The 21,668-nt window shown below is 43.0% G+C and overlaps 1 protein-coding gene across 4 annotated transcripts; it reads left to right on the top strand.

Moving 5' to 3' along the window:
• Nucleotides 1–4,203: 4,203 nt before the first annotated feature.
• On the top strand, nt 4,204–20,749 carry LOC130611276 (uncharacterized). Of its 4 annotated transcripts, XM_057431876.1 has the most exons (22): nt 4,205–4,349; nt 4,443–4,501; nt 4,632–4,724; nt 6,390–6,517; nt 7,884–8,030; nt 9,166–9,237; nt 10,189–10,356; nt 10,447–10,543; nt 11,368–11,585; nt 12,673–12,826; nt 13,700–13,908; nt 15,150–15,267; nt 16,140–16,345; nt 16,978–17,095; nt 17,175–17,341; nt 17,466–17,566; nt 17,655–17,776; nt 17,927–17,977; nt 18,070–18,459; nt 19,454–19,550; nt 19,747–19,848; nt 20,337–20,749. In XM_057431876.1, the coding sequence occupies exons 1-19, from the start codon at nt 4,321–4,323 to the stop codon at nt 18,270–18,272; spliced, it is 2,460 nt and encodes an 819-aa protein (XP_057287859.1). In that variant the 5' UTR covers nt 4,205–4,320; the 3' UTR covers nt 18,273–18,459; nt 19,454–19,550; nt 19,747–19,848; nt 20,337–20,749. The 4 variants fall into 4 exon arrangements, with proteins under 4 accessions (XP_057287861.1, XP_057287862.1, XP_057287859.1 ...); XM_057431878.1 differs by lacking the exon at nt 7,884–8,030 and having other exon boundaries at nt 4,204–4,349; XM_057431877.1 differs by lacking the exon at nt 4,443–4,501 and having other exon boundaries at nt 4,219–4,349.
• The last annotated feature ends 919 nt before the right edge of the window (nt 20,750–21,668 follow it).

Raw genomic sequence — 21,668 nt, 5'->3', positions numbered from 1 at the left:
GCCAGCATCACGGGCACTACAGAAACATGCAACGGATGCTCTACCTCCTCCACCTGCATGGAAAGAAAATATACATGCCTTTGGTGGGAAATCAACCCATGCAGTCAAATATCAGAGCGAGGTGGGGGAAAAGTCAGACAAATTAAATAGAGGGATCAAATTCCAGCATGCCCTGAAGGTCACTCCATGCAGGGTCTGCTGTAGGGAAGGTGGGAGCAGCATTGCTCCTCCAGGGAGGGTGCCAAGCTACCAGTTCCTTATTGATTAATCCTGGGGAGCAGGAGGCAGTGGAGAACACCCTGCCAACTGTAAATGTGGTGATGGGGCATTGGGGGCATATATATGCATCATTAGTCATCCACAGGAATTTTGTTTTTGTAACCTCTGCATTTTTATCTGTCACTTCAAGCAATAAATACGCACTCCTGCCAGTGATCTGACATTACACTTGCTTTGGATGGTTGCCTTTCCCAAATATTAATAGTAACTCATTGTGGACACAGCATTGGTATTTAGTTAGATCAGACCAGCTTCTTTTAAAAAACAACTTTTTGTATGAAGAGAACAGATGTTTTTAATTTACACAAAGAACAAAAACAAAGTCCTATTGTTCAGTTATAGTGAACACAAACATAACAGGCACACAAAAATTAACACCAATAGCACGTAAAAAAAAAAAATTAAAAGCCCATCATTATACAGGTCTGCTTATTTGTGTTTTTTCCACCACTTTAACAATTTAGTGGCATGCAGTTATAGCAAGTGTTGCTTTTTGGAATTCATATGAATTTCAGTGTGGAGTATTTTAAAGACAAAAATGGCATAAACACAGAGACACTTTCTAAACACACATTATACATATAAAAATAATAATAATAGTAATAATCTTAGAATAACAAATGAGAAATGTAAACCCTCACGGTTCAGGGCATAAATCAACTATTAGCTCATGGGGATAGAAACAAATTGCCTCTTTCAGCTTATAATTCTATAGTTGTTCCTTACAGGGCATATTTTCCTCTGGACCATCTGCACACAAGTGAGGCTTCAGCCCTCTGAAGTATTTTACTTGCATCAGTGAGGTTATCTTGTAGCATTGTATTACGTTAAACCAGAACTACCCTTGTATGCTACTTTTCCCTGGGGATTTATAAGCCCCTTGAATGCACCTACAAGCTCCTGGCACATGCAGGAGAGAGCAGAGCTCAGGTACATGTTCATGCCAAGGTGACCAAGCCCCTTCCAGAACAGGAGTGCTGGTGGAGGTACGTCTTGTACCTCTCTGTCTCTCACAGGCACACACCCTGAGAAAATGTTTCTCAGAGACGAAGATCAACATCATTCCCATTTCTCATACACTGGACCCATGACCTGAATGTCTCATTCTCAGCTTATTCTAAGGCATAGCACTTCCATGGAGAAGCATCTCCTCTAGCATCTCAGTTTTGAAGTTTCCCTAGTGATTCTGTCCAGTTGGGTGTTACATCTTAGGTCACCTTCTTGGGCAGCCACTTTAGGCTTAGAAATATTGACATACCAATATTTTTATCTGTATTTCAGATTTGCCAATCCTGCAGCTGCAAGAGAGCAAGGAGGGCAGGGTTCCCTTATCTTGGCTCTTCCCAACTCTATATAAGCAAAGATTCTGCTTTCAGTACATTAAAACCAGACTTCACCCTGTTTCCTTCCCCATTGTTCACTAGTTTTGGCTTTACCCAATAACAGGTACTATTTTACTTTGTTCTACACTCAGATTAAGTATCAAACTTACCTAAGATCATCACAGGGGACCTAGTGAAAAACAAAAAAATACTTCCTTGCATTTGAACCAGCCAGAAAAAAATAAAGTTATAATTAAAAGACTTGGGACAGAAATATGAGTGTCTTTTTTCTGTAGGATTCAGGTAACCTGGGGATTTCAGTGCCATAGGACAACAGAAAGACAAACACCATGACTCAAAGGGCTGGAGCCTTTTTCCACCACTTAAAGCAAGCCTCACTCAGCTGCTCCAAGTGGCCAGTTTTAAACTTTCAATCAAACCATGTAATACAAAATCCAGTTTCAGACCCATGCAGGAAAAAAACAGAAACCAAAGCATTACAGTCATACGGTACCTTTCAGCCCAAAAGAACCCATGCCATGAATCATCTTATCCATCACAGAATGAATCACCTCAGCATCGAAACACAGCAGCTGTTTATCACCCTACAAGAACATTAAGATGGGCTCTCTTATGCAGCCAAAACAGCAAGGAAAACCATGTAGACAAATGTAATAACCTGGAATGCACAAGTTTATCCTCCCTACCTTTATAATGAGTACCAGAGGCACTTTAGGGACCACAAGCAGCAGATGCTTCCAACTGCCCAATGCTAACAGTGCTTTCCACATCACTTAAGCGATCCTTGAAAGCCAAAAGCATTTGACCTGGACCTGCTTCGCTTTGCTCAGTTGACAGGCTAAGAGCTGGCTACTGCACACTGACCACAATTGCTATGTCACATCCGAAGTAATTTCTGCCACATTTAGAACCACAATTAATTCCAGAAACAGAGTAACAGCGATGCATTGAGTTGTCCAAAAATACGTAAATTCATCCCTCCCTACTTGTGCAAAGAATGCAGCTAATTGCAGTCATGTACCTGTCCTGATGGTTGGCTGTTCATTAATAAATTGCAATCACGCTCTCTCAAATATGGCTCTCTCAGACCTTGACTCTCAGTATCTCGGAGAGATGCTACATGGCTCTTGGAAGTGTCTTATCAAAATTGGAACCATTTTCTATCCAAATATACTGAAGTTTTCACTCAAAATCCAAAATCTCATTGTTACACCACACTCATCACTGTGGTATTGGAGTATTGCCATTTCAAGCCGAATTCCAGCCCCAGCTGGATTCAATGAAGAGTCACTTTGGGTACGGGGACACAGAGTTAACACAGGCCAGGATCATGCAGCGAGTCCTGCGTGGGCTCATAAGACGTTTGTTGCAGAACTTGGACCTCAGCTCCTGCTGAATGAGAAGGGTCTTGTGGCCAAAGGACATTAATTAGGAGATTGCTAAAGCCCTGGGGCTCCACTCCAGAGCACTCACACAAGCTTGACACTTGTATAAAGTGAGCGTATCTGGCAGGACAGTGGTGTGGGTTCTGCTGTTTTCTGCAGAGGTTCTGTGACAGAGGGGGACAGCGGAGAAGATTACACTGATTGCACTGTGTCCTGGGAGTGTACGTGCTCAATGGTTTCTTCTATCCTAAAGCAGTATGAAGTATGCTGTAAAAACAATCTCATTTGTACAGCACTGTTCTGCTCATGCATGTGAACCAAAGTAAGTTAAGAATGGTTCAGTAACGCAGCAAAATGGGGACAAAGAGGAGAATAAGCCCTGAGTTTCAATGGCTAAAACATCACAGTATCACACACAGTATCACAGTATGTTAGAGATTGGAAGGGACCTCGAAACATCAACCTAAATGTCCTGTACTTCTCATTCCACCATAACTCAGCTCATCTACACCACACAAGCTGTGTTTTTAGCTTACCAAACCTCTCAGACTTTCTTCTTCTCTGGGCACTGGCAGTCCCAGAGCTCCGCTCAGGTGCAATGACTCTCTTCCCAGACAATATGTTTGGCCATTTACCGACCAGCACATGGTCTGACTGATCCAGAGATATCAGAGCACTTCTAAAAACAAGATGTTTTCCCCAAAACACTCTCAGATAATCAAACAAATCAAAGGGCAACCTAACTGGATCCATAAAAGCAAAACATGCAGCTGCCAAAGAACTGCTGTTATCTCTGGCATGGCTGGGTCACTGGGACATTTCACAGAAACAAAAATGTATTTCCTCTGTAGACCCAATTAAAGTACCTCAGGGGGAATGTTTCATGTGCTCTTAAGACCTGAAGCCAAAGCTACCTAACTGGCTTGTAAGGAATAAGGTTTCTTCCAGGGGTTGATGGAAAGCACGGAGCACCCTATGCTGCACTCATTAAAATTAGGCTTAGCAGCAGCATTTGACCTTGTAAATACCTGCCAAAAGGGTGCTCTGTCCTCCCAGGTAGACATAGGCTGCCTCCCCCTGCCAGAGCTCAGATAACATTGAAGGGCACTGCAGGATTCAGCCCTCCACGAAAGAAGCTACTGACCTCTCCTGATTCACAGACAAGGTTTGGGGAAGAGAGCACAATCTCTGTTGTAAAAGGTCAGCTATACCTTTTCCTCCTGGGTCTGACAAGGTTCCCTCTACACAGCTGGGTCAGCTTTACCTCAGAGGGAGGAAGACTTTGCTGCCCGTGCACAGGTCTCTGGGGACAGATGGAGGCTGTAGGTTACTCTATGTGCAGGTAATGGGACTTCGGGTGCTGCCTCATTCATTTTCCATCCTGGTAATTTTTTCTCCATTCACCTCATCATTTGTTCATGTACTTACACTGCAGGATATTGCTGCTTTTCTTACTGATCTGGCTGGGACAAGGGAGGCAGATGGCTCCCCCAGGTTGGTGAAAACATGACAAAAGTATAGTGAAGTAAGGATGAAAACTTGGTTATTTTGCTTGTAACAAGACGTGCTTCTTCTCTGCCCTCTGGTCCCACTGGCTGATCTGCTCTGTTTGTGTTCCCACCAGGTTTTGTAGAGAGTAGTTGCCGCTCTAGGATTTTTTGGATGAAACTGAATAAACTCTTGCTCCAGGGAAAGTTCTTCCAGCTTGAAATTAATGGTGAGTCACAAATGGCTGCCCTGAAGACCATGAAGGCTGGGAAATCACCTAACTGAGCTGAAAATCTGTGATCTGGATGCTGCTGCCACCTACACGATAATTGGTAACCCACCCCAAAGAACTTGCAGATATTCTTACTACCTAGATCTGGCCTCTTGCACTCAATTTGGTCAATATCCATATAGATGAGTAAAGCCTGCATCTACAGCCACAGTCCCCTTTGCCCCTTACAACTAACTTACTGGGGAAAGGAGAAAATATGGTCTGAGGAGGAAGAAATGTCATTTGGCTTTCATTTTTATCTCTGCTGAGCCCTTACACATGTCTAGCAAGGAAAACAAAGGTGATATTGCAGCTTGGATGTGTCCTGGACAGCACAAATAACACCACCAGTGTAAGCTGGTTAATACCTAGAAAACACAGTATCAGTGACTGCTGAGTGATTAAGCAATTAAGAGATTCTTTTATTTTCATTTCCTTTGTATTTACCACCACAATGGCAGTTAAATACCCTTTATTCAGATTGAACAAAGGGTTTCCATTTTGCTGAGGAAAGAAAAATCTACTTAACAAAATGAAAACCAGAAAATGTTCACTATCAGATTGAAAAAAGTATGTGATTTCACCTCAAACTAGATTTCTTTCTGTTGAGATCAGTCCATTTTTTTCATGGGTTTTGGGTTTTTTCAGTTGATTTGGAGGCAGAACTGAAAAAGTGAAGTACAGCAAGGGTGTGGGGGGAAGTGATAGCATTTATGAGAGCAACTGATATTGCTGGAAAAAACAGACCTGTCTTCAGGCACAATAAGGTTGTTTGTTTCTTCCAGATCTATCAGTTGGTCTCATAAAAGCTATTCCCTCTTCTTCCAAAATTCTCCTCAGTTATCTCCTTAGTCTACCCTGGCTGCAAGACCACATGTATTGAAGCAGCAGTTATTAGTACTGTTCAACATACAAAGATAACAGACAAATCTAGAAATTGCAATGACAGCTAGTTAAAACTCTACTTGTACAGATTCTTGTGTCTAACCCAAGACTAAAATAGTTCCTTAATCAGAGGGCAGATAATTAACAAAATATGATGTTATTAACTCTACCAGCATCAAGAGCTGAGCGCAGCCAGACCCCATGATGCTTCTTCCTTGGCTCCCTCAGTTAAATTTAAGAGCATGAAGTGCCTTGCCAAGCAGAGATGAGCAGCAAACCTGAACAATTTGTAGAAATGCCCATCCAAAATAGGCGCGTGACTGCATCCTTTGACAAGAATGAGCAGCAGATTACCCAATTTGAGGATTTTTAGAAATGTATGGGCTCAATAGCGCATGACTTATTTCTAGAGAGCAAGGACAGGGAGGGAGTAATGAGTGTGATGCCTCAGAAAAACTCTCTGTAACAGTACTTCACAGTGACTGTGGCACAAGCCTCTGGACACAAAGAAATGGGCGTTAAAGTGAACATAATGTGTGTGAGCTTGAGACATGCTAAACTGTCTCATGAACCCTAACACAGAATAGCTTCACCAGCTGCACATGCAGCTGGAGAACACCCAACCCAGCTGGACCTCTTTTCAGAGGAGAGCTTCGTAAGGTGGTCTCAATGCTACTCTGCCCTGTGCTTTAAAAGCCCTGAGCGTTCCATCCCATGCATCATTCCTTTTTTCTGTAGATCCTTATGCTGGCCCCCTTCTGCTGGACGAGAAACTAGCATCTCGCTGTGGCTATGTCCTGTCAGAAGACGTGTGGGGCAACCCTGTCTTCCGTGCGTCGGTGCTTGGCTGCCACGTGGCCAACGAGGTAAGACCCAGAGATGGGCTTGAAAACAACTCAGACAGTACATCCTTTCCAAAAAAGACAACATAGAGATATTATATGGCATTCTATTGGCATGTTTTGAGAACTCATGAAATAGTGAACTCAAGGAGTTAGTACTGATGGTGTGTAGAAATGAATAGGCAAAGGCTCTCCAGTATGAGGTTTGTTCAGTGTGACTGACATGGGATTTCCTCTCTCCATGAAATGACACTTAGCTTAATGCTGCTGACTAGCTGCCAGTTCTCAAGCATATCCTTGTAGCTGCTGATTTGCCAGAGAGTTTTTTGAAAGCCTCTCTGGAAAGAAGTAGGCATTGCTTGAAAAAGCAACATTTGCAGTGTGATTCTGGCAGATCATTTCCTGGCTTAATTTGTGTGGTAATGTGCCTGTTAACACATGCCTAGGAATGTAGATCACACACATCTATTAGACCAGATTTGTCTCACTTTAACCATCTGAAAGATAATGTCTAGTCTAAACTAGTTGTTTATGCTTCCACAATAGTCAATGGAGAGAAACAGGATTCTCTGGAAGGTGATTCACCCCTTCCTAAAATACGTGTAAAAGTGTAGCCTGGATTTCCAATTTCGAAGTGTTAGTTGAGATGAAATGAACCTAGAAACAGAACATATCAGGGTAGAAACTTCATTGCTTACCCATGTTTAGTCTGGCTGGTCCTGGAAGCCCCTCAGACAAAATAAGGTAAAATTTTATGGGCAAAGGTTATGCTAACAAGAACAGGGGGTGTACAGTGTGCTGTCAAATGACCAGGATTTCCAGACTGGAAATTTCTCTGGAAAGGCTTTCCCTTCTTCTGCATGAAAATGCACATCCATGTCAGACAGAAGCACAGAACATGGCTTCATGTGTGGCTCCTGGAGAGCTGAAGGACCAAAAGGAGCTCATATCTAAGCTAGTCACTTTAGAGCTAGACTCTAAACATTTAAGAGTCTAAGAGAGATCTGAGCTACCTACACCAAAATAAAAGCTCCAGTACTTTCCCTCATGCAGAGGCACACAGCAGTCATGAATGAAAGGAACATGAGCCACATGGTGAGGTAGGTCAGTTCCCCTGACTAGCTGCTCCTTAATACTGTGGCAAGAATAGTGCTGAGATGTGCTCTGAGGCTAAGGCTCTAAGTACTGAGGCAATATCTGGCTCAGAAAGCCCATGCGCACAAACCACTTCATACAGAATGGTATGTTGGAGGAGCTGTCACTGCAGCTCTCAAACTGTTTCCATCACTACAAAACACTCTCAGAAACAGGACACTGGGCTAGATGGTGCCGTGCAGCTGCTCCTGGGACCTTCTACGCTACCTGCTGAATCGCCTGTTTTCCTTCCCAGGCAGATGAGCTGTTTTCACTGACTGTGAACATCAAGGTCTCCTCATTTCTGAGCATGAGGGCAGCTGTGACCTACACCTACCCTATGTACTGCTCCTATTCCTCCTGGGCTTCAAGAGAAATCATGTGTGAAGAAAACTACATGGAGGTAAAAGCTTTCCCACCAAAGGCAAAACTACATCCAAGCTCCCTGCCAGGCAAAACAAACTCCACAAATTCCTATCAGAAGCTGATTTTACACTATGTACCAGGCATAATAGCAACGTGCTGATATTCAGGAGAGGGTGTAACTGTAGATGCTTATTAGTAACACATTTACATGTCACAGGTATTTTGGATGCAGTGAAATTCAGTTAACTGTACAGATGATGTAAGTCAGGCCACTGCAAGCAAATCAGCAGCCAGCCAGGCCAATCTATTTAACTCACAAGAGCACCTTTACATTATGAAGTGCTGAAGCATCTGTGAGAATGTCACTCATCTATATGAATTAATAAAACCTAGAGTTTGCAGAGCTGCACCCCTGCTGCATCACACAACCCACATAACATCACTGTGAGACAGACCATGCCTCCCACTGGGTGGTACCATCTGGCAGCCCAGCCTGTTACCAGTATCTACATACCAATGTAGAAATAAGGCACTGAACCAAAGAGACTTCATTGCCTTTTGTACACACCTACTATAGGCAAGACAAAGAAATTGGTTTTATCCTGTTAGGACTTGAGGTTGTGCAGTCACATCTGGGCGTTGCAACACACACCATGGTACAGATGTCTGAGGCAAACACTGACCCCCACCTCGGTGTCCAGAACTCGCCTTCCTTTGCAGCACATGCTAGCAAGATTTACACCATAGAATTTATCTTAGGTCCTGGGGATCCTGCATTTTCAGATGTTCAGCCTGCATGGGAAGAGGGAACCATGTTGAAGCCAAGGAACCCTGCTTCCTTATACTTCCAGTGGAGAGACCCAGATGTCACTGAAAGTATCCAGAGTGGGATCTATTTCTTAGCAAATAGGAAAAAGGATTTTTATTTAGCCAGTTATACATAACGTATTCCTTCTGTTGTACATGCACCACCATAAATGCCATGGCTTTAATTTTAAAGCCACGGAAATTACAACCATCAAGAACCTCTTTGGGAACACTTTCATAACCTCCAGTGAATTGCTAAATCCCAACAGACACTGGAGGAGAAACCTGAAAGCCCTCTCTCTGCTCCCCAAGACTGTAATAATGGAGATTGGTTTGTTCCCAAAGAATCTGCTCTGTCCTCCCAGGTGTCAGTGAAGACTGATGTCCCTGCAGTTTCAAATGACTACACTGTAGCATGGATGTCGGCGCTGCCAGAGGTATGGAAGGGGGAACTTTCCTCACAGTTCCTAGCCTGCCTCTTCTCACTAGTCTCATGAGTCATTCCTGGGGCATAGCTCCATCTCTGTCAAAAAAAAGTGAGATGGTAAAGATGCCATCAAGTACTGAAAAACCTCTCAAGTTTTCTTAGAGATCTAGACTGCAAAAAGACATTTAGGTGGGAGAACAGAGCCATATGCTTGTTACATTAGTAGAAACTGAGTTCAAGACAAATAAAGGTATGTGGTTCTTCACACAGTGGGTAGTGAATCTGTCAAAAGTCCTTGCCAAAAGATGTTGTGGCTGCTAAAAGCTTGCTTGATCTCAAGAAGAGTCTGGAAAAGTTGACTGAGAAATATTCAATAAGACATGCAAAATACAAAGAAGCTACAGATAGGAGTCACTGAGTTTTATTTGAGGCTGGAAAGTATTAGGGGGGAATATATACACTTGTCTTATTTTTCTCATATCTTACTTGCTCAATATGCCCATTTTCCCTTTTGACTATCATCTCATATGGTGATCATTTCAGGATCCTCTGTTCTAGACCAGTACAGTCATCCCTCTCTTCCTATTTTTGACACACTATGGATACATGCTGTAAAAGGCAGTCTGGCATTTAGCCTTCAGACTGCTCCAGCAATCTAGAGATGTGAAGGCAACCATTTTATTAACAGCACAGGCATTTTGTCCAAGGGAATGTGTTCAAGACCACCAATCTAACTTCCTTCCAGGGCCTCTAAAAGACTATCTCTAAAGATGCCTTAAAGAACTATAGAATTCCTTATCTTAATATAAATTAAGGGTATTTCTTGCCTGGGGTGAAGTAGCAGTGCCCAGTGTCATTCCAGTTACTCCACCTTCTAACAGGAAAGTAGGTGCTACAATATCAGAGTTTTTAAGAGGCTTTGGTAGACTTCGATCTGATGCAGCTCATCTCTCTCTTGCAGACTCAAAATGTTGCATACCAGCTATGGCAACTGATGTTTGTTTCTCCGTCAGGGAGAAAGAGAATAATGGTAAGCGATGCAGCAAAACTGGGCTACAGCTTTAATAACACGCTGTCGCGAGTGTACCTCCGTGCGCCCTATCACAGCAACGAGTCTGACATCAGCGTGGTGAGTTATTGCCCTCAGTGGGACACAAAGCTGTACTGTTCCCACTGCTGCTCTGGAACATGTTCTTTTCTTCTGCTTGCATCCCAACAGGTTAGTGGTGTCAATATGAACATGGTCACTTCCACTTCCATGTACAGGCAGCGGTGGCTGCTTTTGCTGATTGATACCACTGTCTCCTGTCCTGTTGGTAAGGCTTTCCTCCTTGTTCACCAAAAATAACCACCTAAGGAGCTAGTAAAAAACAGTCTTCCCCTTTCCCTGTGACCTACTCTGTAAGAGAAGAGGTTCACAAGCTGCCCTCAGAGCAACATGAGCTAAGAGTCCATGGCTTTAGCCCTGGACAAACACATTCCCTGCTGTGATGCCACATTACTTGTGTTCCCAATGCAGTGTGTCCAATTTCTCAAGCCCCCATGCTAGATGCAGGGAAATGGAGTCAAGTAAAATTGCTGCAGAAGGGCCAGGGAGCCTCTCCTGTCAAAAAACTCCATGGGGGGATGCAGCTCCGCATCCTTGGGACTCATGTAGTCCCTTCTGCTGGAGAGGCAGAACTAGCCTGGCTTTTTGCAGAACAGTGGTGGCTGCACCTTCTGTCTCTCACAGAACAGTATTAACGTGAACAACTGATGAGGAGGCAGAAGGTTTTAAGTTATCATGACCTTAAAGCCATAAGAAGGTCCAAACAAGTGGTTCTGTGCCCCATTCCTTTTGCCAGCAAGGCAAAATGCCTGGGACCAAAAGGACAACAGAGCAGGCATTTGGGAGCTTGACTGTCTGTTCTTCTGAATAAATTAATTAGTCACCTGAAACTGGTGATTCGGTTTCCAGTCTACTTTGAGCACCAGGGTTTCTGTGACAAGATAGCCATTGGCTGGCTACTATCCTACAAGGTGTTTCATCAGTGAAAGTTGTAAAGGTACCCTGGTAGAAAGCAGTCAGGGAAAGACAGTTATTGCAGACTGAAGACTGACTGGTAACTACACAGACTTCTGGGACTATCTAACTCAACAGATGGCATCAGTTTCACTGACACTGCGCTAACATGGACTGTGCCAAGTGTTATCCCCACATTAGTGGTTCAAGAATCCACCTTTCTGTCTAAAAACATTTTAATGGGAGTTGATGACCAAGTCATAGTAAACCCAGAGGAGAAAAACTACTTACTGGAGCACAACGAGACGCTCATCAGAGTAACCATCCCTATTGGAGCAGAAGGAGGAAAGCTAAAGGTTAGTATAAATACATTTGAGGGCCTGCACTCAAAGATGTTCCTAAATCATGATAATTCCAAATAGTGATTGGCTGCTGCTTAAAATTCTTAGATACAAGAAATCTTTGAAGGCCTAGGTACTCCTCTGCATCAGGAGCAGACACTAAGTATTAATCAGACACTAAGTATCTATGATTACAAAACATGACAGAAGCAAGAGACCGTCTTTGTTTATAAACTATACTAGTAAATTAAGAGTGAAGGGATTCCTTAGCACTGGAGTTCAATTGTTTGGGTTGCTACATTACGAAACTAGTCCTGGTAAGTTTCTGGCCTGGGCCAATGAGTAGTTTCCCAGATAATTTCCATTCAGACAGGATGAATTAGCATGAGACAGGTCCCCAGCATGTAGTTTAGGTGCAGCTGCTTTGGAAATAATATATTCCAGAACAGAACAGAACAGAACAGAATAGAATGGCTTGAGTTGGAAGTCACCTTTAAAGATCTAGCCAAAGTCTCTTGCCATGGGCAGGAATATCTTTCACTAGATCAGGTTTCTCATTCAACCTGAGCCTCAGCACTTAGAAAGAAGCTAGCAGTATTATCACATGGCTCTTTACCAGTTCCATTTGTGAAGGTGACATTGCTGTGATTTTGACTTACCCCCTTCAGAAATTCACATTTTTGTGTATCAATGGACACTTTGATCCCTATGTGTAGACACCAGACAGGCTTAGTCTGAAGAAATGCTGGAAGCTCCAACAAACTTTTAGAGTGACCTAGGACAGAATGAGAGACATGACTGGTAATACAGGGATTGTAAAAATATAAATGCAAGTATGGTTGCTTACTAAACAATGAGGACACCCCCCTCAACCGGGTACTTCCTTACTGAGAATCTCAGCAGTATCTGAGCCAAAGCCAAACATGGACCAGACAAATGGACCAAGCAAAGAAACAATCAAACAAGCTCCCCCATCAAAATCCATCCCAAACTGTATTAGAATAACATATTCTCTTTGTAAAGTAAGAATTTTAACCATATTCTGTCATTCTTCTACTTACCTATTGCAAATTAAGACTTAAATCCAAATTTTACCTCCTAGAGCTCCATATCTGGTGGTGTATATGGAATCATTTACAGTATTGACTTGTTTTTGGAGCACACATGGACAGATGCAGATTGGCAAACCACAAAGTATACAGTCATCAAATCCATCACCACGCCTTTCATGCCACAAATACCAACTGTTATCAACAGTAAGTCATTCTTCTTACTGGCTTTTACCGCTCTCTTGCTCTTGCTGTGTTATACATTATTCCATTCGACCTCTGCCACACACTTACATTCACCAAAATGTTCTCAACTCCCACTCTAATTTGCTAGCCGAAGTCAAGGTTCAAGGTGTTATCAAAAACCCCAAACATTTAGTGTTAATGGATGTACCATTACTCAGATGTCATTATGGGATGAGATGGAAATTTTAAGTTGCTGATAAGAACATAAACATTCCTTTCACACTAAAAACCAAATTTTTCCAGGGAGCACTGGAACCCTGGAATAAAGATGTGGTGTGCAGTAAATCACACTCGGGAGAGCAACTGTCTGAGGACAGCCTTCGTTGATGGCATTTTCTCCTCCAGACTGACTACATTTGTTATCTTGGGAGCATACAGAAATCATTGTGCCATTCAGTGGTGCAGTAATTTTTTTATGGTATTTTCGAATGCACTAAGACACTAAACCTGTTTGGAGCTGTCTGGACAACTGACATAGAATGGAAAAGGAACCTCTTCACATACATTATGACAGTTTCTCCATATTTTGTGTGGCTGAACTAGATTCTAGATTTCTTTACAGGAAAGCCACTGCACATCGTAGTGCACTTCTAGAAAGTTACTGAACCCACTTTCTATAAAGTTGTATGTATTTGTTGTTAATCTCCTGCAGCTTGAAGCAATTCTCATGTACTCTGAGTATTTCCGATCTGACTAGAACACAAACACTCATTAATCAAAGCCATTAATGAGATGACTATTGGCTAAATTTCCTGGAACCTGAATGGGAGGGCGCCCCAACCGTCTTCGTTACTCGATCCTCATCAGCAGTAATTCGATGTTCTCTCCCTACAGACACTCTGCCAGAGGAAAGGCTATTTAATGTTGCATTTGGACACTTTCTTCCCGATGTCTCTCTAGTGGCAATTGTAATAGGAAATGTGCCATTTACCCTGAGGGAAGCACAGCACCAAGGGTTTAAAATTTATGAAACTCCCTTTTCTAATAGAACGAAAGGATTTATCCTGGAAGTCTCTTTTGATGATCCATATGTTCTAAAGGAGGTAAGATACAGCAGGTCACTTCAGCAGCTGAGTGGAGGAGGTAGGGCAGCCCCTTTTCAGAATATAGTCTGTCTTTTATTAACCAACAACTCTTACTTGATCATAACAGTGTCAATGCATCCAAGCTCATCTGAATTAATGTTAGAGGCTTGTATGTCCCCACCTAGCTCTCTGTAGGTCTCTGGGAGACATGCAGCATCAAGTGTAATTAGATGATATGAGGTATGACTTCCTCTAGTGTCTGTCAGCATGGCTAATGTCCGAGTGCATGCCCAGCAGGAAGAAGCTTGAAAAAATTCTATTAAATGCTGTTTCGTGATACAGAACTGCCCTGGAAATAAAACAATTAATTATTGCAGTCCTGCAAACACCAGTTACCAACATCCAGTAATTCCTGAACCTACAGTTTATGCAGAGTCATTTGAACACTGGCACAGGCCATGCACCATGCAAACATGTAGAGGCAGGCTCAGGGTATTCTAAACGTAACTTTGTTAAGCTTCAGACCATTTGTAATCTCAATATTTGTAAAAAGTATAAACTCACAAGGGAAATTCAGCCTCTTGTTTCAGTGGGAGGAAGCCCTCTACCACTGTTTCAACTGAATCATGCAATGCTATTTTCTGTTACAAGGAACAACATTGTGAACACAGGATCAGGATTTGCTCAAATAGCTTTCAGGCTGCATTCAAACTACAGTTAAATTGCATTAGGGATCAAAGGAAGCCAAAAGATTTCAGAAGGATTTCTTTCAGCTTGAACAGCAGGTTTTGCTTTGGGAGCACTTTTAGTGAGTTAAATGAGGGTAGAAAGAGGGATGAGGGATCTCTTACAGCATCAGATAGAGTGTGATCTTACCTCACACCTTCTGTTTTACCAATTATTTATTCTCCTGGGTTCAGTCTACATTCTGAGAAAAGAAGAATAAGGATTTGTACCCAGATCTCTCTCTACGAGCTCTTTCACCAGTGGGCTACAGAGGAAACACCACTGCATTCACTTCTGCCTCCATTTTATGAACAGGCACTACATTCTCTACATTTATGTTTGGCTGAAAGAGCTGTTGAATCCAGTCCAAATTTCTGAATAGTTTTAGGCCAACTGAAGCGATGTCTTTAGAGACTGAACTATTTGCAGGGGAGAGGAGTGTGTTGGAATAATTATTTAGTACTGCTCAGGATATATATGCCTGTCTGTGCTGGAAGGTACTGCTACTGCAGCATTGCATTTCTCTCTTTCAGTATGTGAACAGAAATGAAACAAAATATACCCTCCTCATCAACTACACTCTAAGTGTGGGTCTGGAGATGACACTCTATTATCACTCAGCAGAGGTGGAGTGTGTGATTGCTGGTATTGGTAAGCTTTTCCTTGATATTAACCAGTTTACATCAACTGCATGAATCAGGTTTTCACTGAATTCAGTGAAACCCCCATTAGGCTAAGGATGAGAGCTTTTGGGAAAACCCCACCCTTCAATAGATCATCACTGGTAACATAGCCACTTGCTGCTTTTCTGATGGCAGCCCTCCTGCATACTGGCAAGAGTGTCTGCCCTCAAGACACTAAGAGCAATAAATACTAGTGTACAGAAGAAGTTGGCTTGCAAACTCAGTGAACAAGATGCCTCATAACTTGAACATACACCTACTGCCAAAGCTATCAGACATTGCTATGAGTTTCAGTTTGTCCTCAAACGCAATTCTGCATATGTGTCCAGGGCAAAACTCAACTGACTCAAATAAATTGCTGTGAACTCCAAAGATATATTTGTGCAAGGAGACACTAAGAGCTGTACTTAGCAGGTTATTGAAACAGTTGGGAGGTCTGACTGGTATTTTCTCAAACCTCTTCGATTTTGGATGCCATGAAGGTGACAGTTTCCTCACTGTCCTATTTTATGTTTGAAATGTCTCTGGGTTCAGCCCAAAGAAGGTTGACCAAAAAAATACATTTACATACATAGTTCAGCTTGCCTTACTAAAACAGGGAGTGGTCCTGGAAGCCATCTGGCAGGCCACTGCTAAAGCATGAGGGTTCCTGATCACACTGATTGTGAGCTGCTACACTCAAAACACAGCCAAAGCCCTGCAGACGATGCCAGCATGCACATAACAGCACTGCTGAAGTGCCAGTTCAAATTTTGCCCATGACAGAATTCCCTGACTGGGCCAAATCATCACTCAGACATTCCTTCACTGCTACCTCTTTATCCCTCCTTCTTCCCACAGAACTACCAGAAGCAGTTGGTTACTGTGATGAAGAAAACATGTATCTAGCCATTCCTACTTTTGGCTTGCAACAGTACTGGAACCTGTATCTTGGTAATAAGCTCCTGAACCGGCATGTTGCACTTACCAACGGGTATCTCGCAGTTACCAATTCTACACACCTGATCTTGCAAATACCTCTGTTTGCTGCAGGAGTTATCTACGAGGTACACAATCCATATAGCAATGCCTTCTTTAAAGCTCATAGGGCTGTTTGCTCATACAGCCACAGTCCTACAGCCACAGTTTGTGGCGCTGTGGTATTCCAGGTACTGGAAAATCTCCAGAGGGAAGGACTCCAAGCCAGTGCAAGTAGGACAAGAGATATCAGACACAGACCCTTCTGATAGTGCCATGCATTATGCAATCTGCAGTGCTAAGTTGTCTCTAAATGATATGCACGGAGCCTTCAAAAACAGACTAACTCCTCAGTATTTTTAGTAAGGTGAGGCAAAATGTCCCACCTGCACCGAGCCAGAAACAATATTTCAATATAGCTTTTATGAAAGAAGTTCTTTTAAAGGAATGTTCTGCAGAAATGTTAAGACATGGCAGGGGAAAATTGGTGCTGTAATAAGCATCTGCACTGTTCTATAACAATCAGCCAAAATTTATCCCTGTGACAGTGACCAATTATTTCATACAAGAAAACTTCTGCCCCCATGTTGTGTCAGGCTCAAGTCTTCACAGTGACTTAACTCTTGTGACTTCTCAGTATTCAAGTGGCACAAGAAGCAGAACTTTGTACATATGAATCACATGCCTTAACAGGAGACTTCTTCCATCACCTCCTTCACAGGAAGTGTCCTTTCAGAAAATTAAAGCAAGGTTTGATGTTGACCTAAAGAAAGTGAGAACTATGGACACCTTACAGATGTTCTCCATTAGATGCAGTTTCAATTCTTCAGAGTTTATAGGTAAGTTATACAACTAATCGATCAATAAAATGATCTGATTCTTTCACTGAGTTTATAACCACCCCCCCAATTATCTCAGTATGCCACCCAGATGGTACCATAATGGTATCTGCTCAAATGAAGACAGTTCCTGCCATTGATATGAGTAAAACGAAACTAAGGGATAGCTCTTGCAAGCCTAGAGAGCATGATGAACGACATGCCTTCTTCAAGTTCCACGTCACTACCTGTGGCACTTCAGCAAGGGTAAGCCCATGGCTGGAGCAGATACATCTGCTGGAAGTTTCTGTCTCTCCTGCATTTTCTGTTTTGTTCTCCTGTTTTAGCTCCCAACACGATCCAGTTTTTAACACACTTCCCATATGTACAGTTTGAAGGTGATCATATTATTTATGAAAACGAAATCTCTTATGAGAAAGAGACTCTCCCAGAACAGAGCATACCAACAATCACAAGAGATCCAGACTACAGGTAGGAGCTACTGCTGACACTGCTCACTTTGGTACTGCAGCTGGGAAGAAAAAGCAAACACAAAAATTACTCTTTCTCCTATTAACAGACTAACAGTCCTGTGCTACTATCGAGCAAAAGAGACCATAGTGCTAGGTGCCTTTGCTAGTGATCCATCCACATCACCTCCCTTTGGCTCTGGTACAATGATACCAAGATCAAATGTTGCAGGTAGGCAATTCTTTTCCTCCATTTTTAAACTTCTGTGACTTTCTCAGTTGTAAGTTCTCACGCCCTGCTTTATAGAATCATAGAATCATTAGGGTTGGAAAGGACCTTAAGATCTACTAAAGAACCCCACTAACATTTCCTTTTCTGCAGTACACAGAAGGATAAGACAAGCCCTGAATGTAGTTTCAAGAGTGTCCAAAGGTAAGCCTCCTTTGGAAATGCAGAAAATTTCCAAACATGTTTTAATTTAAATAAAATTAAACAACAACAAAATCCCCTGACACTTTCTGAAGATGAATCTTTCATGGAATTCTATGAGCCAAACATGACAATACTCAAGCAACATGTGGAGCCTGTGTTTCTCGAGGTGGAGCTGAAAGACAAGAGCCCCGACACTGAGTTATACTTGGAAAACTGCTGGGTAACTGGGTCTCTAGACTCCAACAGCAGCCCAAGATGGAACATCACTGTGGACGGGCAAGTAGCTATTGAATGACCAAAACGCTCATCAGCAAAGCCCTAATTTCTTTTTGATCTGTTGATTCCTTCTCTCAAACAGGTATGAGATTAATGGCAGTGAATATGCTGCAGAGTTCTGTCCAGTAGCAGTTAGCCCCAGGGTAAGACACCCTTCTCATTTCAAAAGACTAGCAGTAAGGACCCTGGCTCATCAACTGGAACAGGTAAGATTAAGTGAAAGGCTCACCTCCCTCATGGACACTATGCTCTGAACTTCAGACCATTTTAAAAACAGCCAATTTACACACTTCATAGACTTAAGACCCAGCCAGCATCAAACCTAACTAGCCTGACAGGTGCTCAGCTTTAATTTAGTTCTCTTCTCAAATCTGTTCTGCAGCATGGTTTCAATGACTTGAGATCAGACTAGCTGGAGTAAACAAAAGAGTTTGGTATGTAAATATAATTTTTATATGCTGTTCCTGACTTTTTATAGGATCAGAGTCACAGCACTTCAGCTCAAAATGTCTAGAACAGAAAATTCATCTTATATGCAATAACATTCACATGAAGTCAGTTCTGCTGTCTCCCATATGTCCCAGCCAGCCAGGCATCTTCTAAGACGCCAGAACAAGAGCAGGGAAGCAGAGGCATGTGGGTTTGGTCTTACATTTTTGAGGTTCTATCCTCCTCTAACAGGTCTAAGAAGAGCAAAGAACAACCCAGGACAGTCACCTGAGGATGCTTTGCTCCTACTGCACCCAGTTGAGTGGACCTTAGCACATGTACTGATATGAGCCATGGCAGTACCCCTACTTGGGCAGTTTAAGTAGCCACATAAATTTTTACTTGGCCTTTCATAAGCAGTTCAACTTGTGAACTTGCTAGAAATGAACATGATGCAATTCTGGCTTGTGCTGCTTCCTAAGTGCACAGCTGCATCTAGCACTAGATTGTGTTTCTGTCTAGCTTTGATACATCGCCTCACTGCAGCTCATGAGGCTTTAAATTCTCTTGTCTCAGCCTCTCAGTTACCAAACTGCCTGAGGGCTTCTTTGACACCAAGCTTGAAATTCAAGGAAGGTTCAGCTAGAAGGTGCTGTATGAAAGTGTTCAGCCTAAGTCTGATCAGCTGTGACTTCTGCTAAAGATGGACAAAAAAATGCTCTGCAAAGCAGGCTTTGGTACAGACCATGCAGTACTTTTATTCCTCCTCAGGTGTATGTGCACTGTTTGGTGGCAGCATGCTCTCCTGCCAACACGCTACCTGGCAGCCCCTGCAGAGGACAGCGCAGCTCAAGCAGGAAGAGGAAGGGTAGGTGTTCAGGAGAAAAAGAGCCATTGCAAAGCACTCCTGATCTGATGTTTTTAAGGGATTTAGGACATCTGGCTTTGGCCCGCATGGACAGTGTAACTTTACCTTTAGTTTATATGTTAATACATTAGGACTTAATGTGCAGCACGTATGTATTTTTTTAAAACTACACAAATACACTGTATATCATTCTCAGCCTTTCCAGGTCACTCTGCAGCCAGCCTCCAGGGCTACGTACTTGCTGGACCAGTCTGGATTGTCAATCCAGATCTAAGATGATGCATGTAAACTGAATTTGGTAAGAATACCAAGCCCTGCATACTCACCTAGAGAGGTCGCCATGCTTTGTGGAACAAACAATTCATAGCCTGTCCTTCAAGACCTCAGACCCATAAATTCCGGGACAAGAACTAGGGAACAGGCAGGGTTTGCAGTCTCCTGGTCTAAGCATGAGCCCGTAAGAGAAGGAAGGAGAGTCACCTGTCAAGCCAAACACAGGTGGCATGGCTCTGGAGCAGATGCCAGCAGTAGAGCAGGGCATGCTGGAGTTGGGCTGTAGCTTTGGAAACTGGTATTTTTTCAACAAGTTTCAATTGAGCAGCCACCAGTCTGAAAGAAAAGGGATCCAAAATTTCAGAATCAGTTACTACGGCACAAATCACTGCCACATTCCAAACTCTTTTGAAGGGTCCAAATCCTCCACACTGGAACTTCATCTGCCCTTGGAGAACCAGAGCTATTCATCTGTGTCCACAGCCTCACTCCTCTGTGTGTGTCTCCCAACAGTACCTGAAGGCTTTGCTGTGCTGCTGCTTTCCAAACAGTGCCACCAGGCATGGGAGCTACATCTTTCAGTGACCACCACAACTATCTTGAAGTGAAAAGGCCAGACAGTGGGACTCAGAACACCACCACAACACTGGAAAGTGCTAGGGTCTGCTAACAGGATAAGTAGTTATAACCTGTTGCCTCTCTGAAGTGGCTACAAAACAAAACATCAGAAAATACCCCAACGCTGAAAAATAACACTTCTTGTTCCTTCTAGTGGTTGAAATACGGACTTGCAGATCACGAAATTTATTCCAACCCTGATTAAAGCTGTTTCTTGTAATATTTCATAAAGTGACTGCCAATCCTTTCATGTGAATATAAAGTGCAAATCTGAAAAGTCAAATAAAAATATGTACAAAGTAATATAAGGGCAGACCATCTCCCTGCTAATGTGCAAAAGCAACCATCTGGTGTACCAACACTGGCTTCAAAGAGCCAAGCAATGTGCCGCTTAGGGCCTCTTCCACATGCAACACAACAGCACAGGTTTTCTTCCATTATTGCAGGCTTTTGTCTATAACATTGCACTGACCTGAGTGTCTTGCAAACGTGGTATTTCCTTATTTTCCTCTCACCTGGCCCTGTATGGAAAAGGCTAACTTACAAAATAAGAGAAGATGGATGCTCTAACACAAGTAAAAGGACAAGTTACCTGGCATTTTGTTTTCTGTGCCCACAGAAAACATTTTAAACTATTTCCTACAAATCAAGGCCACACCAGACATAACGACCAATGGCCCTGACCACTCTCAGGATGTGCCTGTGCTATAACTGCAGCGCTGCCTGCAGCACAAGTAGGTGCTCATCAGCAGCGGGGGCATTGCCCTGCCGCCGGTGCAGGCCATAGCAAACACACTTGTGCAGCCCCCGCTGGGTTTGCACAGCTTGCACAGCCTCTGTCTTCACAGGCTGGCTAGCTACGTGTGCTGATGAGTGCATGTACGTGGCACGCTTCCCAAAGGCTGCAGTCATGCCTGTGATGATTGCTGTATAAATGTAGTCTTAAAGCTGAATCTACTGAAGGACTAAGTTTTGTGGAAATGAATCGGAGCTTACTGGGATCCCAGAAACCCCGTCCGTAGCAGCCTGGGTGGCGCCTTCCACTCCGCTGTAGGAGCAGCGCACTCTACTGTCCCGAGCTAACAGTGCAGAATCAAGCGAGTTTACTGCTTCCACACGTTTTCCAGGACAGCACATTTTCCGTTTTCAATGGTAACAGCAACAAACTCATCAGCTTACATTAACTTTCTGTTAATCTTAAAAGCAGTCCTTTTAAATTTTGTTAAC

The sequence above is a fragment of the Pezoporus wallicus genome, unplaced genomic scaffold (assembly GCF_028554395.1).
Source record: "Pezoporus wallicus isolate ANWC-B61680 ecotype Strahan unplaced genomic scaffold, APGP_CSIRO_Pwel_v1 contig_161, whole genome shotgun sequence".
Classification (NCBI taxonomy): domain Eukaryota; kingdom Metazoa; phylum Chordata; class Aves; order Psittaciformes; family Psittacidae; genus Pezoporus; species Pezoporus wallicus.
The sequence above is the reverse complement of the archived record's forward strand: the minus strand, read 5'-3'. Positions and strand labels throughout refer to the sequence as shown.

Excerpts from the sequence above, each read along its gene's own strand:
- LOC130611276 (XM_057431876.1), top strand. The coding sequence starts at position 4,321 with ATGGAGGCTGTAGGTTACTCTATGTGCAG. Across the intron at positions 6,518-7,883 it reads GCTGCCACGTGGCCAACGAG|GCAGATGAGCTGTTTTCACT; the intron begins GTAAGACCCAGA and ends TTTCCTTCCCAG. Across the intron at positions 17,342-17,465 it reads CCTGTGGCACTTCAGCAAGG|TTTGAAGGTGATCATATTAT; the intron begins GTAAGCCCATGG and ends CCATATGTACAG.